General features: G+C 43.1%; 1 protein-coding gene across 1 annotated transcript in view; it reads right to left on the bottom strand.

The window, feature by feature from the left end:
- Positions 1 to 494: 494 nt before the first annotated feature.
- The window catches only part of LOC114236130 (potassium channel subfamily K member 13), a 122,556-nt gene continuing 112,050 nt past the window's right edge, over positions 495 to 11,000 (bottom strand). The window contains exon 2 of the mRNA XM_057542480.1: positions 495 to 1,471. Coding sequence (XP_057398463.1) covers positions 579 to 1,471 — 893 coding nt within the window. The 3' untranslated portion in view covers positions 495 to 578. The remainder of the gene's footprint in view (positions 1,472 to 11,000) is intronic.

The raw sequence follows: 11,000 nt of genomic DNA, 5'->3' as shown, positions 1-11,000 counted from the left end.
TAAAAATAAAAGAAAGGAAAAACAAAAATAGAGAGGCAGGTATAAAGAGGAACAGATGCTTTCCCTAGCCATGGCCCCATGGATGAATCTGCCCAGAAGGAAGCCCAGCAAAAAGAAAGCCCAGTCACATTCTCAAACAGTTCCCACCCTCCCTTTGTTGAAGGGACTAAGAGAGGCAGTTAATTCAGCTGTTCAGAGTTCCAGGGGAAAATCAGGATCTTCAGGATTTTTATTTCCAAATGAAAAATAGAGCAGCAGGATATCAAGGCTTAAGGAAGCCCTCCCTCTCTTAGGCAGTTAAAACCCTGCAGCAAGGTGGGTAAAGAAGACAACGTGATGTCTTAGACTGCTTTTGTGGTTCATTTTTAAAAGACTGAATTTAGACTTAAAGAATAAAGATAAGGAGAAAGGCATGGAGGCTGCAGGTTCCCGCAGCCCTGGGAAGTGGCTGTTTGCTGGAGACAAGAAGATGAGATTTCTCAAGCTGGGCTCCAGGCTAGAAGGAGCAGAATGAACCCAGCCAGGGCACAGAGCTGAGCTGGGTGACAGTACCCTCGTTGTCCATTCTCTGCTTGCCCCTACCTGTCCCCGCTGGTCTCTGCCAGCCTGTTGTTCATTATTGCAAAGGCTCCTACCCCCCCTGAGAATTCATCGTCCAGTGACAGAGTGCTGGTCTGGTGGGGGCAGCCATTGGCCGTTTCGGACAGCTGCTTCTGGAGGATGGCTAGTGAGACCTTGTTGGCCGCCAAGAAGTCCTTCATGGAGATCATCTCACCCGAGAGACGCCGCCCATCCGTGTCACTCTCTCTGACTCCATCCGTTTCTATGGAGATGTTGCACCGGTTCTGGACAGTGCCTGGCATCACCACGTTCCTCCGGGACTGCAAGAGTCGTCTTTGGCATTGTTGGCAGCACCCGCCATCCATCTTCCTCAGGATCCAGTTCATGGACTGTTTAATGAGGATGGAGATGACATTGAACAAGGAGTAGATGCAGCAGACGCCCATGAGGATGAAGACGAAGTTGGCGAAGCGGTAGAGGCCCTGGCTGGCATACCGGGCGTTCTGGCTGCTGACGAGGTCCCCAAAGCCAATGGTGCTGAAAGCCACAAAGCAGAAGTAGAGTGCGTCGAAGTAGCTCCATCCTTCCACGGAGGTGTACATGGCGGACACGCAGCAGGAGATGAGGAGGGAGGCCATGCACAGGATCAGCATGACATAGTACACGGAGGGCTTCCAGCCAGCCGAGCGGTCCACCTCACCTTTCCCCGGGTTATTCAGGCTCTGCTGGGGCGAGGCCCCCCGCCTCCGGAGCTGCCGCTGGTGGCACGATTTCATGATGCAGGCGATGACGGTGATCAGGCGCTCCAGGAAGAGGTTGAAGAACAGGATGGTGCTGGAGCACCCGAGGAGGCCATAGAAGATCAGAAAGATTTTTCCTTCTACTGTGGCTGGAGTCGTCATCCCAAACCCTGCAGGAGACACAAATCAGAGGAGAGTGAGGGAGATCTTTGCCGTGAATGGGGTCAGTCTTGGCTTTGATGGCTGGCAAAGGACCTGAAGAAACAGTTTGGTAAAAGCACTCTGTCCTAGCCTTTCTAGGAACGAGAGGGAGAATTCTGACTTGCTGTTGAAGACACTAAGCGTTGTTCAGAGCTGGGCTGCTCAAAGCGCACATGGTGCCACAGTGCAAATCAGAGAAAGGTACCTCTTCCTCTGAGTGGATACCACCAGTGACAGTGGCTTGGTGATGAGAACGTGGGCTGGATTTCAGCCTCCCCTCCCGATTCTGCTAGATGTCCTCATACAGTAGATGACCTGAACAACCATACTTAACAGACGTTGTTCAGAGAGATAAACAAAGGCTCATACAAAGAAAAGTCTTACAGAGTTCATTTATTCTATAAACACTTATTGGCTGCCATTCCAGGAATGGGGACTAGAACTGTGGAAAAAGATAGATCTGGCCCCTGCCTTCATGGAGCTCTAATGGAGTGAAGTGATTACTATATTTTGTGATAAGTGTTGTGATAAGCGTGGTGCTGGAGAATGTTCAGGGTCTTATGGGAGCTATTAAGAGGGAAACCCATCTCAGACTTGGGGTCTAGGAAGACTAAACAGGGAGAACCTAAAGCTAAAGAGGAGTTAGGCAAGGCAAGGAGGGTGCATGTGTGTGTGTGCGTGTGTGCGTGTGTATTTGTGTGTGTGTGTGTGCGTGCGTGGTGGTGGTGATGTTTCAGGCAGAGAAACAGTACATGCCAGCATATATGGAAATGAACAATTTGCTCAAGATTTTCCGATCTTTAAACAAAACTCTCATGCTTTGGGAGTGGTAACTGAGGTGTTAGTTGTTATAGTTTGATAACATATAAAAAGTCTCTCTTGCCTTTGTCTCTTACTGTTCACAGTTTTGACTTCCTTGACCTTTCTACCCCTACACACAGATATGTTAGTAAGAATACCAACTGTAGGACAGTGGACATCACTGAGAAAAAGGAGAAACGGAAGAAAAATACACTCAGTATTTCTCACTCAGGGGCACTAATCTTCAGCCCACTGTGAGGGACACGAATTTCTTCCAAGCAAATGATTCAGTAAACATGAGCAGTCTGATTTGTTTGAGGGGATGGGCATCAAAGTCCTTCTGAAAATAAACACCATCTGAAAAATAAGTACTCATCATGCCACCCTGGGTTCAGTTTTTTTATTCAAGTCAAACCTCCTTGTTTGTATTTTTTCTTTTTTCTTTTTTTTTTTTTAAAGGATAACTTTAATTAATTTATTTATTTTTGGCTGTGTCGGGTCTTCGTTTCTGTGCCAGGGCTTTCTCTAGTTGTGGCAAGCGGGGCCCACTCTTCATCGCGGTGTGCGGGCCTCTCACTATCGCGGCCTCTCTTGTTGCGGAGCACAGGCTCCAGACGCACAGGCTCAGTAGTTGTGGCTCACGGGCCCAGTTGCTCCGCGGCATGTGGGATCTTCCCAGAGCAGGGCTCGAACCCGTGTCCCCTGCATTAGCAGGCAGATTCTCAACCACTGCGCCACCAGGGAAGCCCTGTATTTTTTCTTTATTATCAAGCTCAGTTTCCTAACCGGGGCCACATCATTGGGATCTCTAGGATTCACCCATTATCCTCTTTCCTGATAACACCCTGCTATCATCTAGCCAACACTTTTCTTTGCTGCCACAGCTCAGCCCGTGGCTGCCTCCCAGTGCATCCTGGGACGTGGTCAGATCGGACCTCGCGATTTGTGAGCTTCTGGGATTATGACCTCCTGCTCCCTCTTGTGGAGCCAACGGGCCACCTTTCCCAAACACCTAGGTGTGCAAACTGTGTTACCATTTAGTTTTCCAAGTAAATTCAATTTTCCTTTCTCAGCATACAAGGGTCTATCTAGGGTAGGAAATTAACAATGTATAGCCAAGAGCCTGCAGGAAGATACTGATTGCTTTTTAGCGGGATGGCGTGGAGTGGAATGGGCGATCAGGTAAGGAAGGAGCAAGGGACAGGGAATAATTCCACTGGGAGTTACAGCCCTGGCCCTTAATGGTAGAGAGAAAGTCAGACCACCATCTCTTCTCTGGGAACTCTTGTTCTGAAAATTAAAGGCCTTTAGTGACTCTTGGCAGTGTAGGTTTCATTTATTAGATATCTTCATTATGATGTAAGGAAATTCTCTCTTTGCTGTCTTTTCTCTTGTTAGTAACTTTAATTCTTATCCCCAAGCTTGAGTTGCAAGGAGGCAGTTGAAGTAGTGGAGAATTAAGAAAAAACTTAGTAAGTTTAAGGACTGAGCTGAGAGCAGTGTCTTCTTCTACCCAGTCTAAAGAACATGGAGGCGTGACCAAGGTGTGGAGTGATTAGTTCCTGATTACTTAGGGCTGCGGGGGGAACCTCCTCTGGCTCAGTGAATTCCTGAAACCAGTAAAGCTTGTGAATGCTTCTGCACTAAGAAGATATAAAAATGAAAGCTGGAGCCCTTGCCCCAAAGCTGTAAGGCTAGCAGAGTATTGCGGCTCTCTTCATTGAAACAGAACTGAGGCAACACGCAGGAAAAAGGAGAAACGTTTATCTGCAGCCATTTACTGACCCAACAACATTCCAAAAAAAGGATAAAGTTATTGAAAATAGGGAAGGCCCAAGATACCCTGAGAAAACCATAATTCAAAAAGACACATGCACCCCAATGTTCACTGCAGCACTATTTACAGTAGTCAGGACATGGAAGCAACCTAAATGTCCATCAACAGAGGAATGGATAAAGAAGATGTGGTACATATATACAATGGAATATTATTCAGCCATAAAAAGGAATGAAATTGGGTCATTTGTAGAGACGTGGATGGACCTGGAGTCTGTCATACAGAGTGACATAAGTCAGAAAGAGAAAAACAAATATCGTATATTAACGCATGTATGTGGAATCTAGGAAAATGGTACATATGAACCTATTTGCAGGACAGGAATAGACACAGACATAGAGAATGAACATGTGGACACGGTGGGGAAGAGGGGATGGAGATTGAGATTGACATATATACACTACCATGAGTGAAACAGGTAGCTAGTGGGAACCTGCTATATAGCACAGGGAGCTCAGCTGGGTGCTCTGCAGTGACCTAGTTGGGTGGGATGGGGGGTGGGGTGGGAGGGAGGTCCAAGAGGGAGGGGATATGTGTATACGTATAGCTGATTCACTTTGTTGTGCAGTGGAAACTAACACAACATTGTAAAGGAACTATACCCCAATAAAAAACAACAATAACAACAAAAAACAATTCAACAGGGCAGCTCATTTTTTGAGCTGTATTTGTTAAATTAAAAAAATATATTAAAAAAAGGGAAGGCCCAGAGGTAACAACAGGTGTATATGTGGAGGAGTGAGGGGAGGCATTTGCCAACAGAGAGCTTTCTTGTGTAACACAAGACTCAAGTGGGCAAATGTTTTCTTTTACAAAATGTTCCTCTGATCCCAGAAGGAACTTAATGATTTTCCTCTTGGACAGCAGAGAAGCAGGAGTAATGAGTAGCTCTCAGTCAAAGGTAAGAACAATTATTTATTGAGCATCTGTTAAGGTCAGGGGCAGCACTAGTTGTCTGGGCCACACAATGATGGCCTGGACAAAGTCCTTGGCCTCCAGGAGCCCATCATCCAGGCTGGGACAGATAAACTGCTGTCTACAAAACAAGGCAGAGTGAGTCAAGGGCCAAAGTAAAGGCACAGTAGTGCTATCCTGGCTTCAGGGTCCCGAATGCAGCCTCACTTGGGATGAATGACTGAGATCCATATAGGTTTGTTGCTGAAGCCAGCTGACAAGCTTGATAAGCTGATTTTTTTCCAATGACTGAGACTTCTAGTGATTTTGCAACATGTTCCAGGGATTTAAAATCTCTATATTCTATCTTGTTTGTTTGGTTTTAAAACATTCAATTTTATGAAAGAAAGGATAACCTGTGACTTTTGATTACCTACACTATTTGCTTGATCACGACCATCTTTTCAATCAGCAAAAATGACAGATGGCACAAGTGGTGTTATTCATAGAAGCAACGGGAGACAGCTTCCTAATATTTGCAGTTAGAGGTGTTGCCATAGCTTTTACTACTCTCAGAGCTTAACAGTGTGTCAGCTAATAATGCAGGCTTTTTCATAGAAAGTCTCCCACTTTTTTGAGTCCCATAATACTGAGCATTACGGATCCCTTGGACTGGGAATAATAAGCCTCAGGGTCCTCCTTAGTGGAGGAAAAGGACACAGGCATTATCAAAGGCCTGCCCTCTGCCAGGTATCACTGACTCCTAATACCCAGGCCCGCTCCCGGGTGTACAGGTGTAAAGCCAGAGTTAGAACCGAGATTTATCTTGTCTCCCAGGCCTGTGATCTTTCCACCTGCCTAAGCTAAGTGAGTGAAACCACTGTCAGGTGTACACACTGTAAGTAGAACTGAGAGAGGGAAATTAACCAAGCGGCTAAGTTCCATGCTTTACCTAGACACCCAGACTGCAGTAGCTGCCAGATCTGGTACCCAAATCAGGGGATCGGCTGAATCAGAAGCTGAAACCCTACAGTCTTCACTTACATTTCTGAATGTACGTGTGCCTCTCCCGACCAGTGATGCCATTAAATCGGTTTTAAAAACTTGTTACATCCCATGCATTCGGTCTCTTTGTATTTCATAGGCACACAAATGAATCTGATTGTCACAGGTGGTGCTTTTCAATATACAGTTTCTTTCCTGTGCTTCAAGCCTGAAGTCATCCGATTTGTGTCCAGCCCCTGAGTCTGGGAGCAGATGAGCTAGCTGACTGGGGATCAAGGGCACATGAGTTTGGTTTGGAGGCCAAGGGAGCTCGCCTGGCAGTCTTCTTCGGCCGAGCTCCCTTGGCCATTTCAGATCGGGTTTTTTTGTTTTTTTTTTTTAAATGAAGGTTTGTGGCATCCCTGCATTGATCAAGTCTATTTATTTATTTATTTATTTATTTATTTATGGCTGTGTTGGGTCTTCGTTTCTGTGCGAGGGCTTTCTCTAGTTGTGGCAAGCAGGCGCCACTCTTCATCGCGGTGCGCAGGCCTCTCACTATCGCGGCCTCTCTTGTTGCGGAGCACAGGCTCCAGACGCACAGGCTCAGTAATTGTGGCTCACGGGTCTAGTTGCTCCGCGGCATGTGGGATCTTCCCAGACCAGGGCTCGAACCCATATCCCCTGCATTGGCAGGCAGATTCTCAACCGCTGCGCCACCAGGGAAGCCCTCAGATCTGTTTTAATGTGCTCCTGGGACCAAACCAGGCTCCCTGGTGTCCTTGGGGCCAGGAATGAAGCAATTAGGCACTGCCAGCGTCCCGGTCAACCCCAAAAGAGCCCTTCACTTAGACCATGAAGAGAGGAGAATAGGTCTGCCGTCTCCCACCCTTTTATGCGTATAGTGTCAACTACATATTCTTTCAAAAAATTAGTCAAGGTGAAAAATCAAAAAGCTTTGCATTATATTTTTCAAATATACACAGAGGTAGAGAGACTACTATAATAAGCCCTCATTTCCCAGTTTCAGCAATTGTCAAAATCTTGCCAATCATGTTTCTCCTATCCCACCCTACCCCCTTTATTTGCTGGAATTTTTTTAAAGTAAATCCCAGACAGCATGCCATTTCATCCATTAATAATGATGCATCTGTAACTGATAAGGACTTTTTTTTTCCCAGTATAACCACTATGTCGTTATCACACCTAACGAAATTAACACTAACTCTTTAACATCAATACCCAGACCCAGTCCACATTTCAGTCTCTCAAAAATATATTTTTACAGACCATCTGTATGAATCAGGATCCTAACGAGGTCCACGCAGTATATCTTTTAAGTCTCTTTCATTTGTTAACAGTCTCCCTTTCCATTTTTTTTTTATGCCATTGACTTGTTGGGCAAATGTGTCCTGTAGACTTAAATCATAATTTTTTCCAGAAACATTTGGAGAAAAATGTATATTATGAGAGTGACTTCAGATGCAGCAGCAAATCTCAAACATTGCATGGGGACATACAAATTGGCATAAACTGTCTAGAAAGCAATTTGGGAATATGCATGAGACATCTTAAAAATATTTATATCTTTCTCTCTGTTTTTTTTTTTGTTTGTTTTTAGGAATATATCCTCCAAAGTATTAGAAATGTGACTAATTATGTACAGTGATGTCACCCTGTCTTTACTTTTAATAATGAAAATCTTTAGCAACCTAAGTGTCAGATAACAGGGCAAAGACTAAATAAAAGTAGCCATTAAAATTACACATACATAACAGAACTAAAACAAATAATCCTAAAATCTATATGGAAACATAAGAGGCCCAGAATTGCCAAAGCAATCCTGAGGAAAAAGAACAAAGCAGGAGGCAAAACCCTCCCAGACTTCAGACAATACTGCAAAGCTACAGTAATCAAACAGCATGGTACTGGCACAAAAACAGACATAGGGATCAATGGAACAGAATAGTGAGCCCAGAAATAAACTCACACACCTACAGTCAATTAATCTTTGGCAAAGGAGGCAAGAATATAAAGAAAAGACAGTCTGTTCAGCAAGTGGTGCTGGGAAAGTTGGAAACCCACATGTAAATCAATGAAGTTAGAACACACTCTCACACCCTACACAAAAATAAACTCAAAATGGCTTAAAGATTTAAATATAAGACATGACACCATAAAACTCTTAGAAGAGAACACAGGCAAAATATTCTCTGACATAAACCATACCAATGTTTTCTTAGGTCAGTCTCCCAAGGCAATAAAAATAAAAGCAAAAATAAACAAATGTGACCTAATCAAACTCATAAGCTTTTGCACAGCAATGGTAAACAAAATGAAAAGACAACTTGCGGACTGGGAGAAAATATTGCAAATGATGCGACCAATAAGGGCTTAATTTCCAAAATGTAGCAGCTCATACTCAGTAATAAAAAACCAAAAAACCCAGTCGAAAAAATGGGGAGAAGACCTAAATAGACATTTCTCCAAAGAAGATATACAGATCGCCAATAGACACATGAAAAGATGCTCATCGTTGCTAATTATTAGAGAAATGCAAATCAAAACTACAATGAGGTACCACCTCACACCAGTCAGAATGGCCATCATTAAAAGTCTACAAGTAATAAGTGCTGGAGAGGGTGTGAAGAAAAAGGAACCCTCCTGCACTGTTGGTGGTAATGTAAATTGGTGCAACCACTACAGAAAACAGTATGGAGGTTCCTCAGAAAACTAAAAATAGAGGTGCCATATGATCCAGCAATCCCACTCTTGGGCATATATCTGGACAAAACTGTAATTCGAAAAGATACCTGCATCCCTATGTTCATAGCAGCATTATTTACAATAGCCAAGACATGGAAACAACCTAAGTGTCCACTGACAGACGAATGGATAAAGAAGATGTGGTCCATATAAATAATGGAAAACTACTCAGCCATCAGAAAGAATGAAATAATGCCACTTGCAGCAACGTGGATGGACTTAGAGATTATCATACTAAGTGAAGTAAGTCAGAAAGAGAAAGACAAATACCATATGATATCACTTATATGTGAAACCTAAAATATGACACAAATGCATTTATCTACAAAACAGAAACAGACTCACAGATAATAGAGAACAGACTTGTGGTTGCCAAGGGGGAGGGGGATGTGGGAGGGATGTAGTGGGAGGTTGGGGTCAGCAGATGTAAGCTTTTATATATAAAATGGATAAACATCAATGACCTACTGTATAGCACAGGTAACTATATTCAATATCCTGTAATAAACCATAATGGAAAAGAATATGAAAAAGAATATATACATATACATATATATGTATAACTGAATCACCTTGCTGTACAGCAGAAATTAACACAACATTGTAAATCAACTATACTTCAATAAAATAAATTTTTAAAAATTCTGTATACATAAGATATATATATATTATGTACAAAATAAGCTATAAGGACATATAAACAGGGAATATAGCTAATATTCTATCATAACTATAAATGGAGTAGAACCTTTAAAAATTGTGAATCACTATATTGTACACCTGTAACTTATATAATATTGTACATCAACTATGCTTCAATTTAAAAATTACATGTACAAATAATTTTTAATGACTAGAGAAAATGTTAAGTGGAAAAAAGCAGAGCCAAAGTGTGTCTGCAGAATGACTCAAGCCTGGGACATCCTCATTAAATATTTGTTGGATGAAAGAATAAACTTTACAAAATATATTTATACAGCTATATATATTGTAGCAGTTAGGGTGCTTTTGGATGCCAGTAACAGCAAATCATAAGTAGGGGTGGCTTAAACATGAAGGGGATATATTATCTCATAGAACATGAAATTTGGAGATAGGGCAGCTCCAGGAACGGTTAATCAGGTGGCTTTCGAACATCATCTATGAACCAAGATCATTTCACCTTTCTGGCTCTGGCTCCATCAACATGTCGGCTAGTTCCCCCTCCACGCCAAAAGCTTCAGGAGTTACCTCCTCACACATCAGTGTCCAGAGTCAGAACATGTTGTGTTCCTGCCTTGTTTATGTCTTTATTGGAGAAGAGAATCCTTTCCAGAAACCCCCTGGCAAAATTCCCATTGTATACCATTAAGCAGCACCAAGTCACACATCCACTTCTCAAACCAGTTATCTATAGGAGGAATGGATTTCCTCTTAGACTGGTCAGGGTTTACCAGCGCCCCTGAGGAAGAGACGGACCCCAAAACAGGCAATGTCTGCCACAAACATACACAGAAAAAAACAAAATAAAGGGAAAGACACAAAAGTCTTAATCGGTTATTTCAGGGTGGTGATAATATGGGTGATGTAATTCTTTCTTAATGATTTATATCGTTTATTACCTTTAAACTGAGAAAAATATGTTATAATATTCTGGAACGTTTCCTTAGATTGCAGGTAAACACCTGCCCAGAAGAAGCATTCCTCTTGATTCATCTCCTTAATACACCGAGAAATCAAACTTTGACTTGAATAAATGTTTTCATAATCTTTTTTAAAAATTTTTATTGGAGTAGAGTTGATTTACAATGTTGTGTTAGTTTCAGGTGTACAGCAAAGTGAATCAGTTATACATATACATATACCCACTCTGTTTTTTTGGGGGGGGGTTGTTTTTTTAAAAAACATTTATTTATTTATTTGGCTGTGTTGGGTCTCTTGCTGCACGCGGGCTTTCTCTAGTTGCAGCGAGCGGGGGCTACTCTTCGTTGTGGTGCGTGGGCTTCTCACTGCGATGGCTTCTTTTGTTGCGGAGCACGGGCTCTAGGAGCACGCGCTTCAGTAGTTGTGGCACACGGGCTCAGTAGTTGTGACTCACAGGCTCTAGAGCACAGGCTCAGTAGTTGTAGCACACGGGATTAGTTGCTCCGCAGCATGTGGGATCTTCTTGGACCAGGGCTCGAACCCGTGTCCCCTGCATTGGTAAGTGGATTCTTAACCACTGCGCCACCAGTAAA

Source organism: Balaenoptera acutorostrata, chromosome 3 (genome assembly GCF_949987535.1).
Source record: "Balaenoptera acutorostrata chromosome 3, mBalAcu1.1, whole genome shotgun sequence".
NCBI lineage: Eukaryota > Metazoa > Chordata > Mammalia > Artiodactyla > Balaenopteridae > Balaenoptera > Balaenoptera acutorostrata.
The sequence above is the reverse complement of the archived record's forward strand: the minus strand, read 5'-3'. Positions and strand labels throughout refer to the sequence as shown.